This window comes from Vitis vinifera, chromosome 16 (assembly GCF_030704535.1).
Source record: "Vitis vinifera cultivar Pinot Noir 40024 chromosome 16, ASM3070453v1".
Taxonomy (NCBI): domain Eukaryota; kingdom Viridiplantae; phylum Streptophyta; class Magnoliopsida; order Vitales; family Vitaceae; genus Vitis; species Vitis vinifera.
In genome coordinates this window covers 7,155,237-7,175,111 of record NC_081820.1, presented here as the reverse complement: position 1 = coordinate 7,175,111, position 19,875 = coordinate 7,155,237, and the positions used below count along the sequence as shown (strand labels likewise).

General features: G+C 33.8%; 2 protein-coding genes across 2 annotated transcripts; both read right to left on the bottom strand.

Annotated features, from left to right (window-relative positions):
• Nucleotides 1–201: 201 nt before the first annotated feature.
• Nucleotides 202–4,165, bottom strand: LOC132252720 (uncharacterized). Its single transcript, XM_059733803.1, has 6 exons — nucleotides 3,351–4,165; nucleotides 2,989–3,258; nucleotides 1,958–2,878; nucleotides 1,738–1,868; nucleotides 1,579–1,654; nucleotides 202–1,487 (listed from the first exon to the last, which is right to left on the bottom strand). The coding sequence occupies exons 1-6, from the start codon at nucleotides 3,892–3,894 to the stop codon at nucleotides 268–270; spliced, it is 3,162 nt and encodes a 1,053-aa protein (XP_059589786.1). The 5' UTR covers nucleotides 3,895–4,165; the 3' UTR covers nucleotides 202–267.
• Nucleotides 4,166–11,416: 7,251 nt separating this feature from the next.
• LOC100257825 (large ribosomal subunit protein P1) lies at nucleotides 11,417–15,423 on the bottom strand. Its single transcript, XM_010664023.2, has 2 exons — nucleotides 15,181–15,423; nucleotides 11,417–11,792 (listed from the first exon to the last, which is right to left on the bottom strand). The coding sequence occupies exons 1-2, from the start codon at nucleotides 15,372–15,374 to the stop codon at nucleotides 11,417–11,419; spliced, it is 570 nt and encodes a 189-aa protein (XP_010662325.1). The 5' UTR covers nucleotides 15,375–15,423.
• Between the last annotated feature and the right edge of the window lie 4,452 nt (nucleotides 15,424–19,875).

The following is a 19,875-nucleotide window of genomic DNA, read 5'->3' as shown; positions in this document are numbered from 1 at the left end:
TTGATGGGAATGTTTAAAAAAAGCCAAAGAATGATAAAATAAGCAAGAATATGCATGTTAAAGTTATTTTATAAGTGTAATTGACATAAATATGGTCAAAGAAAAAAATATCGGTAAATAGTTTACGATACTTGGATTTGAAGAATAAAAAATATGAAATTTGGAATTGTACACTTAGAAAGTTAGAATTGAGTTAAGAAATATTTGATTTCATTAAATGAAAACAATTTACACATAAACATAATACATATGACATTGCAATGGTCCTTAATACCAAAATGAAGATCGATGTGGTTCCATCATATTGTTATTGTTAGATGAAGGGAGCCCATCTTGTTGAAGACAATATTCATACCAGGACATGGAGTTTCGATAGTATTGATTGTATGTACGAACATGCCATGCATAAATTTCTTGAGTCCTACCAACAACTTGTCCATGGATAGGAAATCCAGGGTTTTCCCATGTGCTCGTTTGAAATCCTTGTTGTTGCAGCTGATGTGGAAGGTAGTATGGCATTTGTGTGGAAGAAGGATAGTTATACCTTTCATACTCTTCATCAGTGGAACTTGAAAGATTTTGAGGAGGCTGACCATAACTCATTGCATAAGGGGCATAAATGTTGGCTTCGTTTGATGAATCACTGAATTGAGTCTCTACACTCATCGACTCAAAACTGGCCGACAATGAGTCCTCGTTGTATGGCATCATCCTTCGTTGTCTTCCTCTATATGGCTTTCCAATGGCTCCAACACCTGGACCGGCTCTTCTAGAGTCGTGGTCTTCATCTTGAGTACAATGTGTGAAATCATCTTCACAAGTAAATGCCAATGGTTGTCCACTTTGTTGTTGTTGTCTAACATCCCCTTCATCATTTCCAGGGTCGCTACCATCATTGGTCCCCTCTCCTCTTGAACCATCATAACCGGAAGCAGAAGTACCAGTAGCACTAGGTCTACTACTATGTTCAACACTCGTGGAGTCAAAAGAAGGTCGAGAAGTGACTGCCGGCTGAGAAATTCCTTGTTGAAATGAATCTCTCGTGTCTTGGCTGAAACTATCAGTATGAACTTCTTCGGATAACACTCGATCAACATCAACACCTGCTTCTCGGACATGTGCGGCAATTCGTGGGTCGGGATTTCCATCTTCATCATCTAGATGAAGAGGTCTAACCCATTGAAACAATTGGTTATCTTCTTCTTCACCAACCTCAGTTGCAATGTCAAGTAAATCGAGGTAATCTTTCTCTGCAACTTTGTCTTGTTCTGCTTCCATGTCACGTATCTTTAGTTTCATGTTATAATAACAGAAAACTAATTGTTGGAGCATCGGGTAAGCAAGCCGATTTCTTTGTTTTGTATGAATTAAGGCAAACGTGCTCCAATTTCTCTCACAAGCTGAAGATGATGCAGTTTGCGATAAAACCTTGATGGCCAACCTTCTTAATGTAGGAGCGTGATGTCCATACATGAACCACCATTCAGCTACAACCAAATAAATGATATCAATACTTATATTGGAAAGTTACAATAATATGCTAATGAAATGAATTATTATTTCACAAATAATACTCACCGGGAACCATTTCTGACCTCGAAGCAATCGCTGCTCGATCACCGAATCCTCTTTTTGCATCTCGGAATAGTATAATCTACATATTAAATAATTGAAAGTGAAAAAGTTGAGTAAATGAAATTCAATTATTTAATTTATATTATAACTCTAATAATTTACCTCATTTCCAAATTGACTAAGACCTTCTGATGTAGGATCTAATTTCGCAAAGACTTCATGAACAGCTTGAAGTAGATCAGGATCAGTACCAACTCCACGTTTATATTGAAATCTTGGATTAAGAAAGAATGCTACAATAGTAAAGTAGAAATGTAAAATTAGAATTTTATGAAAGAAACATATTAAATACCAATAAATTTCAAAGATGAATAATACTTACCTGCTGCATGAAGAGGATGTTTAAGAGTTCTATCCCAACGATCTGCAATTATTTCTAACACCCATTCTTTAGCATTAAGTCGAATGAGGTTCTCTTTCATAACTCGAATCAATTCGTACACAAATGGCATTGTAGGAACAACTTCTGAATCGACAATGCGAAGAACTGTGTATAGCGCCTCATATATTGACACTAACTTTCCCACTCTTTCCCAGTACGCATGGTCAAACATAAGTGATTCAACCTCTTTGCCGATTAATGTGCGACTTAAGTTGTGTTGTGCCCATTCATCACTGATAAACACTTTCTTCAAGTTTGCTTTCTTTTTCAAAAGACTGTCAAGGGCTATATAATTGGTTGCAAATCTTGTTGCTCCAGGACGAACTATGTCTCCACCACACACCTTCCGCATCTGTGCAAGCAACCAACTATGGTTATAAATGAAGTTGGTTATCTTTCGAGCCTTTGTAATCAGATCTGCAACACTCGTCCTTTTACCGATGTCTTCGAACATTAAGTCGATGCAATGTGCTGCACACGGAGTCCAATAAAGATTGTATTTCTTCATTAACAACTTCCCCGCCTTCACGAATGCCGACCCATTATCTGTAACTATTTGGACCACATTTTGTTTGCCAACTTCCTTGATCACATCCTTCAACAAACCATATATGTATTTGTTGTCCTTTATATTATTTGATGCATCAACGGATTTGAGGAAGATTGTGCTACCTTTTGAATATACCATGAAATTAATTATGCTTAATTTCGTGGGCCCAGTCCATCCGTCAGACATAATCGTGCATCCATAAGTCTTCCACTTTTCTCTTTGAATATTGACATAAGCTTCCATGTCTTTGTACTCCATATCCAAATACTTGTGTTTGATTTCATAAGGAGACGGCGGTTCTATACCCATACCTACCATCCATATATAATTAAAACATATAAGAACATTTGTGTCAATCATACTATATAAATAGTAATGATATTGTTCAAATAAATACAACTTTTAAAATTATAGTAATTACCTGCTTGTTGTGCACCAACAATCATGTTCTTGAAGTGGTGAGAGTCTGCTTTACTTGGCGGAACACTCTCATATATGAAGAACTTACTGATCAAACGTCCCATGGTTTCCTTGATGGCACCACCTTTGAAAAGATTTTTTACAGTTTTCTGTCTTGCTGCTGAAGATTTGTACAATGAGGGTGCATCAGGCAGTGATGCATCTGAATATCGAACACTTTGCGATTTTCGCATTTGCCTTGTTGTTGGATTGGTTGGATGTGAAGACTCGCCTATTATAATTATTAAAATTAAACATATATGTTAATTTAATATTATTGATAAAGTTGATAAGAAACAGTAATAATTCAAATTAATATTATACCTGTTTTTCTTTTGCCTTTTATAAAATGTTCTTGTTGTTGTCGATTCCATTCAGCAGCTTTTGATGCTCGAACTGCCTCTCTATAAGCATGTCGCTCATCAGGGTGCATGTCAGCCGGATACATATACACATCATCATCTCCATCATCATCATCATCACCACCACCACCACCACCACCACCACCACCATCACCACCAAGGTTCTCCTCATCGTCCTCATCAATTAAATGCCTATGTCTTCTTCCCATTGTGTCTCGCAGTTCTGCTCGAATCTCTTCTATATCAACAGCTTTCTTCGCTTTTGCCTTATTTCTTTGCTCTATAAGTCGTCTTATTTCTTGTTTCACTTCTGGAGGCACGTTAGGACACTTTTTTGTATTTGAATTAGGGTCTGTATGTGATAGGTGAAATTTAAAACGAGTAATCCCACCACTCTTTATTGCCAACCCACAGTAATTGCATATTGTTCCATTTTTGTTCCCTTCCATAGGTGTACAATATTTCCAACAAGGATCTCGACCCATGGTACCGCTTTCACTAGCCATTTTCTAAAATTGAATTATGAAACTAATATCAAATTTAAAATTATTAAAGATAAAACATGTAAGAAATTTAATATGCATGAAATTGATAAGAACTAATAAAAATTGAAATTAAAATTGAATTATGCATATATGAAATAGATAAACATTACAATAAAATTTTGATAAGAATTAAAATAAATTAAATTTGCATATTCATGAAATTGATAAGAATCACTACTAATAAAAATTAAAATTAAAAATGAATTATGCATATATGAAATAGATAAACATTACAATAAAATTTTGATAAGAATTAAATTAAATTAAAATAAATTAAATTTGCATATTCATGAAATTGATAAGAATCATTACTAATAAAAATTAAAATTGAATTATGCATATATGAAATAGATAAACATTACAATTACATTTCCATATGAATTAGAAAATATCAATTAAACTATATATAACAAATAAAATTTAATTATGCATAATAAAATAAATTTTATAAAAGGTAAGACATACCTTAATTAGCCTTTGACTTGGAGTTAATCCCCTTCACCACCAAATTTTTAAAATAAAAAATTTTTGCTAGATCATATAAGAATTTTGATGTATGAAATGAAATGGAATGTGGGTATTTATAGGAATTTTTTTGATCAAACTAGCCGTTGGATGGTCAAACTAGCCGTTAGAAATTAATTTTAACCGTTGGATCAAAATTTGGTTCAAATTTCACCATTAGATCTTCATATAACCGTTGGAAACACTCCATAGCCCTTGGATAAAGTCAAGATTGATTTTCCACCATTGGATCACAAATCTGACCGTTGGAGGCCTTTACATACACGGGTGAAATCTGGGCCATCAGATCCTCAAAAATTCAAAATTGGCCGTCAGATCAAAAGCAGGGAATCTTCAAAAAAATCGCCGATTTTTTCAAAAAATCGCCGATTTATCGCGATTTTATCGGCAAAAAATCGCCGATTTTTTGAAAAAATCGCCGATTTTTTGAAAAAATCGCCGATTTTTTGAAAAAATCGGCGATAAATCGCCGATTTTACCGATTAATCGCCGATTTTTTGCTGTCCTCTGCCGTCTTCGCCGCGCGTGGCTCCACTCGCCGATGTTTCGCCGATTTTTCGGTCCTCCACCGATATTTCGCCGATATATCGGCGATTTTGCCGATTTTTGGCCGATTTTTCCGTCAATCGATAATCGGTGCCGATTATCGTTTCGATGCCGCCCGATAACCGATATTTCTCCGAAATATCGGCGACATTTTCCGATTTTTCAATCCATGGTTTTAGCCAATGGTAGACTTCTAGGTGGATGGCTAGGCTTATCTTTTTCCAACTTAAATGTAACCTAGAGCGTTAGAATAAATGAGGCCACAGTTGGCTCTGCTTGAATATAACTTAGGACGGGTTAGAATCATGCTTTCATTTTTTCTCATACGATTGAAATTATAATAGAACATCTCCATGGATGTTCTTGCCAGCATCACAGATATCAGAATCTATCTCCAATCTACTCATGGCATACGCCACTTCATTGGCAACATCTTCACTGGCTGTAAAATACATGTCAGCTCAAACCCTACTGTGTTGGCAGCTCAAACCTTACTGTAAAATACATAGACTAGACCAACATCATTCAAACCTCGTCATTTGTTAACGCGGATTCCTTCAATAAGTTTTAGCAGCCCCTTACAAAATTTCAAAATGTTTTTACTGTTTTTGAAATTAGAAAGAACGAGAATACTTTCTGAATTATTGTCAAATACATTCTGAAATTAATGTTGTAACAAGTGATGGGAAACCCATCATTGGTCATAATCACAAGGACAAGAAAGCATAACCTGAGGTCAACTTTTGGTATGGCACACCATCTACCCATATGATTTCATTTCAACGCAAGCAACGACCTATAATACTCACACTAAACATTAAAAAAAAAAAAAGTTTGAAAATTATTTTTTATTTTTTATAGAATAAAAATAAATTTTATGTGTGGTGTTTTATTTTTAATTATTTTATACATTTATATAATTATTTTTTAAAATAATTTTTAGAAAATAAGTAAAAATAATTAAAAGATGTTATTTAAAAATATTTATTTTTAAAAATAAAAACTATTTTTTAAAACAATTACTTGGCCTAAATTACTAATAATAATTTAGTTAAAATATAAAAGTATATTTTTGTCATAAAGACATCGTAAATAAATAAATGTAGGTCTTACAAGCGCGTAACCGCGTGGGGCCACCACTAGAGCAAATTTGAAATACCAACTAGTCAAGTAAGCGTTATGCCGGAATTGACTCGGGCAATCGGTTCCATTTGCCAAAGAACTAGAAGAGCGGATCGTCTTCTTCGTCTTCCTCATAATTTCGTCTGTTTCGGATCTGAGTGGTAAATTTGTTGTATTCGTATATTACAATAAGATCGAGCGGGTAACGCGGTGGGGGTTTCTGCTTTTTGCTGTGGTAGTTTCTGGGAATGTAAAGCACACTTGGGAGGTGGGAGGCTTTAGAGAATTTTCTTGGTGGTTTCGTTTGGGACGCGGGGGGAAGGGTATTTGAATGAGGGAGGAGTGTGGTTGTGCAGGTAGAGAAACAAGTTACAAAAGCGATTACAAGAGCTAGTGATGGAAAGCTATTTGGACGAGAACTTCTCAGGAGTGAAGCCAAAGCATTCGTGGGATGAAGTGTTGCAGAGATGGAGGAATCTTTGCAGTATTGTCAAGAACCCCAAGCGAAGGTTCCGCTTCACTGCCAACCTCTCCAAGCGTGGCGAGGCGGCTGCTATGCGCCGCACCAATCAGGTCTCCTCTCTAATTCATTACATTTGCCTTTTATTTGTAAATAAGCTCTCGTATTGGAAACCTAAATATTGGACTTGATCTGGAACTTGAATATGGGCATTTATTTTTTGGGAGGCTATGGGTTTTAAATCTCGTTCCTTTCTCAAACCCTTTGTAACATCCGCTCCCAGTTTGTAACATCCGCTCACATTGTTACAACACACATCAAGAGCGAAATTAATACACAGAATGCATAGAACTTGTCTACGTTATTCGTTTAATATAAACGTCATCAAAAGATGAAAACAGATGACAAACACGACAATGAACTACGTATACTTGGATCTGATGGCCTGTAAAAATGTCACTTGTGCATGGTAACCTTGACAGCCGGAGCGGTGGCATGTGCTCTTGCAGGAGATGCAGGTGGGTGTTTGCAAGGAGGGCCTCCAACGGGGGCTTTCTCACATGGATTTGGGGTAGAAGGAGTGACCGGTCCCATCTGCTGAGGACTTTCTGAAAGACCACGTCTTTTGTCTATCAAGTACTCACGGTTCACTCCTTCAAGAACCCTATTAGCATTGTGTGGTTGAACACTCAGAAGAAATGCAAGTGCTATGACACTAAAAACAACGTTGAGAAACCTCATGATAGTCTTGGTGGTGAGGCAAACAGGCTAGGAGATGTAATCGATTTGATATGTGGATGATATGCATATGTAGAGGAGATGGTGTTATTCGTTATTTATATGCATGCATATCCAATGGTATCACCTGGACTTTTCATTATTTGATTTGTTTGAAGGGTTTCGATTCTTGACTATTAGGTTTTGCCACGAGGTGACTAGAAACTGAATGGTCATAAAGGAGAAACTGCCCTTGAATTACCTGAATGGCAAAGTTTAATTTCTCATTTCATTTTACGTTCACCCCAAGGGACGACAGTTGTTAAATGGAGGCTTGCGTTTCAAGATTACTGTACTGCAGTGGCCCATCTTGGGATCGTGGTCTGTACAGTACTGTGTTTTTTATTATACCGTAATTTCTTCCTATCTGAGCAAAGAATGAAGTTTTGATAGGGATGTGTTTACTTGAATTGAGGCTTGAAATTTTGGGATTTTGTCACAGAGTTCTGGATGTTAAACTGCTTTTTCTCGTAACATACACTGATAATTAAGAATTGATCAACTCTTTGCAGATCATTCGGCTCGAATGCACCGACCTTTTTATCATCAAGACCTAAGACGCAGTGCGTGTCCTTTCAAAATGGGGCATCATCCGGGGTGTATACGCATATGCATACCATTTCCACACCACCACAAAGCTTGTTTATGATCTTGTTTTCTTCTGTTCAAATCTCTTGAGAAAATGCAAGAAAAATCCATATAAAACTTTTCTCCCTTTTTCCCCAAAGGCACATGATAAAAGTGTTAATTGGGTTGGTTAAGTAATGGGTGCTCAATATATGTACATACATATGGTTCAACATCATAGTCTCGGTCATTAACTTAGGAGGTCTTGAGGTACATCGGTGTTGGTATCTCTGATTAGTATCGGATGACAGACAAAATGTATATAATTAAATGTACTTTTTATAAAATTTTAAGTTTAATTAAATTTAATATTATTCAAATAAACATAAAAATATGTTTATTATTTTTTAATATTAAAAGTCTTTCATTTAATATCTTTATATTAAATTTATTTAATTATAAAAATTTTCAATTGTTAATATTGATACAGGTAATTATTTTTTTTTAGTAATATGTTATCTAATAAAATTTAATTTATACATCTTATTTAATTGTATTAAAAAAAGTTAGTAATTTATTTAAAATATAATTAAATTAATTTTTTATAATTTATATTTTATAATGTGTATTTACAATTCTATTTATTTCATTATATTCATTACCCATGATATAAATACCACTATTTCATTACCCATTTTATAAATACCCTATCATCCATGGATGAATCCATTCGCTTATCACTCAAGACCCATTTCTTCATCCTCACTGTCCTCTTCTTCTCTTTCAAACCTTTTTTTTTTCTTTCTTTGCAATAGGATGAATGGGAATAAAACCATCCTCCATATCCTCTTCTTCTCGTTCAAACCCATTTTTTTTTCCAATTAGATGAATGATGATAAAACCATCCTCCCCATCCTCTTCTTCTTAGTCAAACCTTTTTTTTCTTTCTCTACAAATAGGTGAATGAAATTAAAACCATTTGTGATTAAATTCAAGTCTGCTAGTTCTCAAGAATCTGATAACTTGGGTATCGTTGATTTCACATTCAGCAACTTGTTTTCGGTCTTGATGATCATCAATCAAGTACAAAAATCCCAATTTCTTGGTCAAGAATCTAAAACTAAATTTCACTTGGAATTTGTTGCTTTCTATTAATCTCATTGAATGATTTTCATCTCATCCTTTTTACAATATTTTTGTTCTTGATCTTAAACTTAATTCTGACAGCGTGGGTTAGGGAGAGTGAAAGTTCGGGAAACACCAAACAATACGTCTAACAAAGGTTTTGGTTCAAACTCATGATTTAAAAAATAAATATAATTAAAAAACAAGTACCATTTCATATTCGAAAAAATGTTGATTAAGTACATCATTGTTACCTTGTAAACTAAGTAAGTTTAGTCTTTAAAGATGAAAGAAAATAATATATATATATATATATATATATATATATATATAGCATGTATCAATTTAATTATTCCAAAAAATATGAAAAATATTTTAAAAGTTGTACATTTTATAAAAGAAAATAAAATTTCAAAGTAAATTTTGTATCAAATAAATTGTTGATTTTTTTTTAAACAATTCACTAATTTTTTTAATAAATTTTATAATTTTTGAAAAAATAGTTGAGAGTTTATAATATCCAAAATATTTAAACACCTCAAAATGGACAAAAAAAACCCACTCTATATATATAGCATGTATCAATTTAATTATTCCAAAAAATATGAAAAATATTTTAAAAGTTGTTCCATTTTATAAAAGAATATAAAATTTCAAAGTAAATTTTGTATAAAATAAATTGTTGATTTTTTTTTAAAACAATTCACTAATTTTTTTTTTTTAATAAATTTTATAATTTTTGAAAAATGAGTTGAGAGTTTATAATTACCAAAATATTTAAACACCTCAAAATGGACAAAAAACCCAATATTTAAACTCTCTCTCTCTCTCTCTCTCTCTCTCTCTCTATATATATATATATATATATAAGGGAGAATTGGGCTTTAAACCCTTTTGGCTTTGATAATTAATAAAGAGTCATTCAACACCCATAATTGATTACAAGGATATGAGATGGGAATAAACAAAAATACCCACTTGACTCATTTTTGTTTTTATTCCACCGCCCTTTACATGCCACTATTCTTTCTTATTTAACTATTTTTGGATTTTTCATTATTTTTTTAAACTCTTTTATAAATAATTGAAAATTTGGGCTTAAATATGGAACATATTTCTTTCTTTCTTTCTTTCACACTTGACTTATTTTTGTCTTTATTCTACCACCCTTCACATCCCACTATTCTTTCTTATTTAACTATTTTTGGATTTTTCATTATTTTTTTAAACTCTTTTTATAAATAATTAAAAATTTGAGCTTAAATATGGAACTGTGGACCCTGCATTTCGGCTCATGCGTTTTCCACTCGATGGCGAAAATGATTTTTATTTATTGTTTGAAAATGACTTGGAGTCGCCACTTATTTTTGTTTTATTTTTAAAATGATAAATAAAATAAGAAAGAAAACCCTAAGTGCGATTCCTTATTCCGGAAAAGGTGATCTACGAAAAACCAGATCGGATTCGAGAGTCAGGTTACTTATCGCGAAAGTACAGTAAAGACCGTAGCACCTCTTTAAGTCCCTAAAGTCGGGTCTCTACTAATAAAATAAAGCTGATGTGGTAATTGATGAGGAAATTAATTAATATTCAGAATGATCATACACATGTGAGAATCATAACATACATAAAGGGTGACCGGAGTGAGAATGGGTACGTACCTGGTCAGCAAATGGCAATGCGCTATCATAAAATGGGGTTAGTGCATAGCAATGAACATGAAATATGTCACTCATATCACCAAACTAAGATAAAGAAGCACCAACATCATGCATGACATTTTATTCAATTCCATTCTTATTTTAAAGGAAATTTATTTGATGTCGAGCCCCCACCATAGCCCGTTTATTTTTGTAGGAATTAATTTCGTAAATTTCATTAATTGGAATTACAAAATTAAAATCTTGCTTATTTTAAAACGTTTTAAAACAAATGGGGATGTAGAAATTGTTTGCCAGAAGGAAAGATGGCAACAAAGTTTTATTAAAAATGGGACTCTTGGGTGATCCTAAAAATTCTAAGAATGAAATATGGGAAGATTGGAATTATTTGAAAATCAGAATTTGAGAAAGATATTTACAAAATGAGGTTGAGAAAATCATTTTTTTTTAAAACAGTGGATAAGGAAATTGGGGAGTGGCACGCGGCCCAAAGATGGCCCATACTAAAGATGGCCAATGCATGGCCTGGTAGGAATAGGGCCTAGTTGACTTGTGCATGCTGGGGCTGCTGATAGACACTGCCTGTAGGTCCCACTATGTCAACAGCACCGGCCATTGTATGAGATTGTTGCAGAAGTGGATGAATAGTTGTTGTCACAGTTTGTGCAGGATGATAGATACCGGCTGGGCCATGCCCACCTTATGTTGGGGTGAAAGCTACAATGCTAGCTTTGAGGGGGGATGGCAAGCCAGAAATGTCCCGATCTGGTGCAGCAATCCAGGCTGCTGGACCTTCACTCTGCTGACCAGTGCTGCAAACACTATTTTCCTTGAACTGGGATGCAGTAATTTCCTCATTAGCAGTTGAGTTCCCAGCTGCTGCAGCCGAGCTAGGATTATAGCCAGCTGGAAAGGAACCATATGGTCCATGGCCACCTGGCATTCCCATGTCGTCGTCACTTTCTTCCTTTGGTTCTTCCTTCTTCTCCTCAACTACAGGAGCGGCGGCAGTAGAGACGGGAGCACCGCCTCCACCTGAACCAACGTTGGCAATGAGTGTTGAGATATTAGGAATGCTTTCCTTATATCATTTAGTGTTTAGATATTAGGAAAGTTAAGATATTATGAATATTGAGATATTAGGAAAGTTGAGATATTAGGATATTAGTTGTTATTTCCTTATATTATTCTTTCCTTGTATCATCCTTTCCCATTCTTAGAATGGTGATTACCCTCTATATATATTCTATACATGAACGAAAGAAAGTATGAATGAAAAACTACCATTCATCAATTTGAAGATGGTATCAGAGCCAGGGAACTGAAATCCTGGATTTTTTGTTGTAAGGCCAACAATCGCCCCTCCTTTGCGAGAGAAAAAAAAAATGAGTGAAAAAAGTACTATTGTTTTTCAATCTGAAGGTACTTTCAATCCAGGAATTATTTTGACTGAATCAAACTATGACGTTTGGTCACAACTCGTGGAGATGCATATTACCGAACGGGAAAAACTTTCCTACATCCGAGGTAAGACAAATCTACCAAAAGAGTCAGAAGATGGATATGAAAAATGGTATGCTGAGAATCAAAAGGTGAAGAGATGGTTGTTAATGTCCATGAGTCCAGAAATTATGAAGCGTTACTTACGCTTACCTACCGCTCAAGAAATTTGGAGTGCATTATCAAAGGCCTTCTATGATGGAAGTGATGAATTACAAGTTTTCACTTTGAATCAAAAAGCCTTCACTGCCAAACAAAACGACAAGTCTCTTTCTGAATATTATGGAGAGTTAACTGAACTTTTTTGTGAATTGGATCATCGGGATAAGGTAGTCATGAAAGACCCTGAAGACATTGCAGCATACCGGAAATCCATTGAACGACAACGGGTGAACATCTTTCTTGCTGGATTGGGTGGTGACTTTGAGCAAGTTCGAGGAGAGATTCTACGCAAAGATCCTCTTCCCGATTTGGAAGAATGCTATGCACTGATTCGACGAGAGGCAGTACGTCACGCTAGTATGAAAGCAGAATCTAACAACCCTGACACCTCAGCTATGGTAGTCCGACAACAATCAACCCGAAATTGGCAAGACCAATCCAAGACCAACCATTCTAAGACAAACCCTAATATTGATAAGTCAACCTTCAAATGCACTCACTGCAATAAGACTGGTCATACCAAGAGTCGTTGCTTTGAAATTATGGGATATCCAGACTGGTGGGATCACAATCGTGATCAACGGAAGAAGGATTCCAAGAAAACCTCGACTGTAGCTATTGCCGAAATAAAAACAGAGGCTAATGTTGATGAGAAAGCCTCTGCATTGGTAGCCACTACAAATCATGGTGGTAAGTTTTTAAATACTTCTACACCTGTTATTAATAATGCATGGATAATTGATTCTGGTGCTACAGATCATATGACTTTTGATTCTAGACAGGTCTCACCCCTTAGACCTTCCTCACAAAAATTTGTTTCCACAGCCAATGGTAACACAACCCCAGTCATTGGGGAAGGATCCTTAACTCTTACTGATACTTTGAATTTGGATTCTATTTTAGTTGCTTCATCCTTAAATTACAATCTTTTGTTAGTTTCTCAAATCACTGCAGCCTTATCTTGTATTGTCATTTTTTGGCCTGAATTTTGTGTTTTTAAGGACATCCAAACAAGACAGACGATTGGTTTTAGTATTAAGCGGGGAAAACTCTATTATTTGGACTTGCAGTCAAAGGATTCAAATAAGTTGCGACAAGCCTTGATGGCAGATGGATCTAAGGGGGAGAAGAAAAAGTCTGAAATTTGGTTGTGGCATCGACGTCTGGGACATGCTTCCTTTGGTTATTTAAAAAAATTATTTCCTAGTTTGTTTGCAAAGAGTGATATTTCTGGTTTTCGTTGTGATATTTGTGAATTGGCTAAAAGCCATCATGCTTCCTTTCCATTAATTTTGAATAAAAGTCCGTCTCCTTTTATGGTTATACATTCTGATGTTTGGGGCCCATCCAAAGTCCCAACTTTGAGTGGTTCGCGTTGGTTTGTTACTTTTATTGATGATTGTACCAGAATGACATGGTTATGCTTGATGAAGACCAAAGATGAAGTGAACTTATTGTTTCAAAAATTTCATAAAATGATTGAAACTCAGTACAATGCAAAGGTTTGGGTTCTGCGTAGTGATAATGGTGGAGAATATCAAAGTTCTGATCTTCAAAAGTATTTGGAAGGACATGGCATCATTCATCAAACTACTTGTTCCAATACACCCCAGCAAAATGGAGTCGCTGAACGAAAAAATCGGCACTTGTTAGAGGTTGTTCGTGCTTCCTTGATAGCAGAAAAAACACCGATATCTTATTGGGGAGAAGCAATCACATCTGCCGTATACTTGATCAATCGGGTACCTTCTATCTCAATTAACTTTCAAACACCTCTCCAAGCTCTTACTAATGCCGTAGTTGCCCCAACCGTCCCAAATCTACCTCCTCGTGTTTTTGGTTGCGTGGCATTTGTGCATCTACACAAGCACCAACGCACTAAGTTAACTTCCCATGCATTGCAATGTGTGTTTGTTGGATATGCATTGCACAAAAAGGGATATCGATGTTACCATCCTCCAACTCGACAAATGTATATTACAATGGATGTGGTGTTTCATGAAGATTCGATGTATTTTTCATCTGAGTCTGAACTTCAGGGGGAGTACCATAAGGAAATTCAGACTCTTGATTATGATTATCATATCTCTAAGGAAGATGAATCTGGACAATCTGAACTAGTGAACCAGGAAGTGGGTGAGTTGGATATGAGTGGTCAACAATTTGGGTCCGAAGATGTCTTCACTGAAATACCAAACCAATCGTCGTCTGTTGAGGGTGTTCTTAATTTGGAACCCGATCCATTCATGAAACGGTTACCACATCGTCATAATAGAGGTATTCCTAAACCCACATATGAACCTGATTTGTCTACCAAAGTCAAATATCCCATGAGCAACTATGTGTCTAACCATCGTTTGTCTGAATCAAATAAGTCATTTGTAAATCAATTATCTACTATAGTTATTCCTAACAGTGTGTAGGAAGCCTTAGTTGATCCAAGGTGGAAAACAAGATTGGTTAGCTGATATCTTCACCAAAGCTATCCAAGTCAAGTATTCTCAAAATTTTTAGACAAGTTGGGCATGTGTGACATCTATGCACCAACTTGAGGGGGAGTGTTGAGATATTAGGAATGCTTTCCTTATATCATTATTTCCTTATATCATTTAGTGTTTAGATATTAGGAAAGTTAAGATATTATGAATATTGAGATATTAGGAAAGTTGAGATATTAGGATATTAGTTGTTATTTCCTTATATTATTTTTTCCTTGTATCATCCTTTCCCATTCTTAGAATGGTGATTACCCTCTATATATATTCTATACATGAACGAAAGAAAGTATGAATGAAAAACTACCATTCATCAATTTGAAGAATGAGATCTTCAACGTTTCTCTTCTCGACTAGCTTAGCGAATAGAGCCATCCAGTAAGACTCAACCTCCACCTTCGCAGCTTTTACCAAAGTATTGATCTTCTCTAGTGTGACTGAGATTTCGTCATCATGGAGGATGAGAGCGGCGTAAGTGCAAGCTATCTCGCTGATCGACATTTTGGAGCAGAGCACAAAGAAGGCCAAGAGAGCAAGCGAGACAACGAGACGCAGCGAGAGAAATCCCCATCGTAATGTTCGAATCCAGAATCAAGAGCCAGGTTCAGCGTCTAAGCTTTTGCCATCTTTGTGTGGTCTAATAATTTGTGATGTTTATTTTTATCAAAAAATATTTAATAACAAATAATCTTATAACATAATAGGTTTTTTTATCATATATATATATATATATATATATATATATATACACTAGCAAATAATTTGTCACAATTAAAATATTTTCAAATAGTAACACTTTTATATGGTTCGTGTGTTTGTGTAGTTCACATTTGTAACTGGGCATTTGGTCTCATAAATCATACCATTGAAAAGGATACAATAATTTTTAAAAATATTTAGTAAAGTATGACACTTTTTAAATTATTTTAATTCTTCAATAAAATGAAAATGTAAAAGGAATTAATTGGTTAATATATATAATTAAAAACTTATATATGTTCAAATTATTAATTGTTTATATAAATGTAAAAAAATAAGTGTTCCTTGGATACATTTTTTATTTAAAAAATAGATAGTAGTAATAAAAAACGGTCCGAATGATTACCATATTTGTGGAAATAACTGGTTCTTTTCAAAACTTGAAAGATAACTCATTTTGGATAAAAATACCCCTTTTATTTTTGTTTCTATCATAGCACAAATTTTCTTTTATTTTCATCTCATTTTTTTCCCTTTTGATTATGTTTTTTTTCTTCATTTATTCTTCAATGGTAAAGAAAGTTGACTTATGACTATTCTTTTCAACTTATGACTATTCTTTTCTCTATTCTTCATTAATGGCCATGTAAAGAAATTTAAAGATGTAAACAACTTATTTTATTTTTCATATTTCCTTCATATTTTTTTCTTTTTTTATTTTAAAAATTATTATAGAAAGCAAATCTTCTTATGTATCCACCAATTAAGAATATCTTCCAACAATATAATCTAACATAAATGATCTTTTTTAATCCAATATGAAATGCATCCTCCCTCAATTGATTCAGAAAGAAAACATGTAGAAATAATATTTAGAAAAAAGAAAAGAAAAAACGAGAATGTAAATCTTATCAAAGTGGAGCTTAGATTTGACTATATAGAATTGAAATTACTCAAATTGTAGTGGATTTGTGTTTAGGGTTAGAGTTTTAAGACAAAGTAAGACATTAATTGATGATTATGAGGAGACAAAGAAGTGTTAAATTATGAATGCAAAGTTTCAAAACAAACTGATGTTTGTGGGGAGAACATGAAGAACAAATGTGCTTAGTGCGGAGATGCAATAATATTTTGATGATATTATTTTATCCTAATTGTAAAAGTGATACTAATTTTTGTCACTAACTACTATTGCCAATATATATATTTTGATGATAAAGTAATTTTTCACAAAAGAATAAGTGATTTCTAATTTCTAATTTTATTTTTTCCATAATGCAATAATATCCTAATTGTACACAGTAAGTATATATATTTTATATAAAATAGTTGATCATTTTGTTACAAAAATTATTTATCATTGGAAATTAAAAATTACTGACAAATATTTCTATCACAAATATATGTATTTTGTCATCAAAAAATTTCCGGTCATATAGGAGTATCAAATTTTTATGTCACTTCTTTAGTTACAAAAAGTAATTTTGTACTAAAACTTAATGGTAAAGTATTCTATTACAAAATCTCCATTTCATATCACAAGACTTATAATTGGTGATGAAATTTTAGTCTTAAACAGAAAAATTTGTCAACTAAATATCACATTGGTTGTAGTGAATGGGAAAGAGTTTTGTAACTCAAAAAAACATGATTTTCATTGGTCTAGGTCTCCTATCTATAGGAGTAGACAAGATCAAAATTAAATACAATATTTAATCTTTAAGCGGAATAGCAAAAGTCTCTCTCTCTCTCTCTCTCTCTCTCTCTCTCTCTCTCTCTCTCTCTCTCTCTCTCTCTCTCTCTCTCTCTCTCTCTCTCTCTCTCTATATATATATATATATATATATATATATATATATATAATTTCTAAGGAATGAAAGTATTAAATTAGCTCTATGAGATTGGATTTATAAAAGAGTGCAATTATTTCGTAATATGGTGTCTTGACCAACCTAGCTTGTCCAAATATATATCTCTTTCAAATGATCATATAATATTTAATGGAATTAGGATGAGGTACAACTATCTTTAAAAGACAATAATATCAAGCAAAATAAAAATATAGAATATCTTATGTTTTTTGAAAACTAATAGAACAAAATATTTTTAATTTCAATCGTATTTAAAACTTTTAGGTCAAAATATTGAAATTAGGAATATAGATTGTTCTATTGATGAAAATAGGAAAATTCAAAATTTTTTAGATGAATAGATCTAAGTAATGAATTTTCACTATTAGTCCTGTACCTACCTGCAAAAGTATTATTTTACTTTATATTATAAACATGAATTTAAAATTAAGGTTTGATGGGGTTTGCATAATTGTGATGCATGCTCATTCATATGATATATAATCCTTCTTTTAACAATCCTCTTTGAGCTAATGCCATATATATACTTTTTATCATTATTTACATTACATGAATATTATGAATACTGCATAAGCATAACAATATTATCTTAGGGCAAAGTTTAAGATTAAAAAAAGAAAAAGGAAAAAAAAAAATGATATGAAAGGTAGCAAAATCTAAAGGGCTGTTTTGTGGGACCGTTGGAGGTAAAACTGTCCATTGGTTTATGTACATATCATGTGCACCACCCCTCACCCTCACCCACATGCCCTCCGCTCCTTTCCTTTCTCCTTTAGACTTTTCTTCTGATGTCTTTGTTCCTTTCTTTTTGCCCTTGTTTCTTTCTCTCTTTCTTTCTTGCAGCTTCTACTCATAAGCCAAGTCCTAGTTTTGTCCCTTTCAAGAGCCAAAGTGACCTACAAAATAAGGCTAAATTGTCCTTGGCTGCTTACCCTAAAAGGAGAGAGTGGAGGGTGGAGGGTAGGGTTTGAAGATGAAGGAGAGTGGTAGGAAGCAAGGTGCAGCCTCTCCATGTGCAGCTTGCAAGCTTCCTAGGAGAAGATGTGGTCAAGACTGTGTTTTTGCTGCTTATTTTCCTGCAGATGAGCCTCATATAGAGAAACAAATATTGCCATAGTTCAATGAAGAATTTCCCATACATTTTATTGATAGCTACTGTTACAATATACAGTTATATGATTCAAATTAAGATCAAATCTATTCTATTGTTACAATATAACAAAATATAGAATTGAATGACAGAATATTTGGCATGATTTTAGGCTGCTTCCTTTATACCCCAAAAGTTTGCTAATGTCCACAAGGTTTTTGGTGCTAGCAATGTCAACAAGATGTGACAGGTTGGTTGTTCCTTAATTTGTGCCTTCCTTTTTGTCTCTTTCCCTCTCAAAAATGTACACTAAAATAACTTATTGGGGTTTCTTTGGCCACTACCTTTCCATTTCCCTACTTACATTTTCATATCCCAACTTTTGAAGTGAATTGTCGTCTAAATTTACTAAAACACTTAATTCTCGTTCATTGAAGGGACATCTTCCATTTTGACAATCCGTCTAAAAAACCCACATGGAGAAAGTGCTTGGAAGTGGTTCATAATTTAGACCCTACTTTTTACCCAAAGTAGGAGAGAAACAATCTTAAACTAATTTATAAGTTATTGTTGTAAATGTCTTACAATTGACCTTCATTGTCCACAAGAGATAGAATGCAAGCAATGAAAAGAAGAAGATCAAGGTAATTTCAGTGAACGTTGTCCCATTCAACCTCTCTTATTCATCCCATCTCTTCATTGTATTTTACCACAATTAATAATAAATAAATAAATGATATTTTTAGGTTTGTAGCTTGTGGAGCTTGTGGAGTTAATTTTTGTAAGGGGTATATCACTTCACGTGAAGTTTTTGTATTTAATTTTGTCAGCACGTGTAGTTGGTTCATCCGAAGCTCTGATTGTGTTTTGTACTGGGATACTGGAGAGAGGTGGGCTGAGGGTGGGTCAGTATAGTGGTTTATAGCTGGTGTAGGGTTTCCAGAGAAGGATGGTGTCCTTGCCATCAAATATTAGGCCCACCAAAAGTGGTATTATTTCTTACAAGAGGGAGCCCGCACATTTTTAGAATCTGCTACTGATTAAATAATAGTTTCAAAGGCAATATGTGCCATCACAATCAGTATGTCATATTTATAATGACTTAAAAGATTAATTTATATTTTGATTAAAGATAATTATCCAATAATAATGTATATTATATCTACTCTACAACCATGTTCATATATATATATATATGTAGGGAGAAGAATTATGTTATGGTCAAGAGAAATGTTAACAAAAGAGAAAAAAAAAACTTCTTTTATTAAAAGATCTTACCATAATTTTTTTAATTATTATTTAAGAAGTTTAGTTATGTATATATATAAAGCAAGCAAAGCTA

Bases quoted from the DNA above. Each gene is read 5' to 3' on its own strand.
- LOC132252720 (XM_059733803.1), bottom strand. From the start codon at position 3,894: ATGGCTAGTGAAAGCGGTACCATGGGTCGAGATCCTTGTTGGAAATAT. The intron at 3,259-3,350 runs GTATAATATTAA...TAATTATAATAG, and splicing joins AAAAGGCAAAAGAAAAACAG to GCGAGTCTTCACATCCAACC. The intron at 1,869-1,957 runs GTAAGTATTATT...TTACTATTGTAG, and splicing joins ACATCCTCTTCATGCAGCAG to CATTCTTTCTTAATCCAAGA.
- LOC100257825 (XM_010664023.2), bottom strand. From the start codon at position 15,374: ATGTCGATCAGCGAGATAGCTTGCACTTACGCCGCTCTCATCCTCCAT. The intron at 11,793-15,180 runs GTAGTTTTTCAT...ATATAAGGAAAG, and splicing joins ATTCTTCAAATTGATGAATG to CATTCCTAATATCTCAACAC.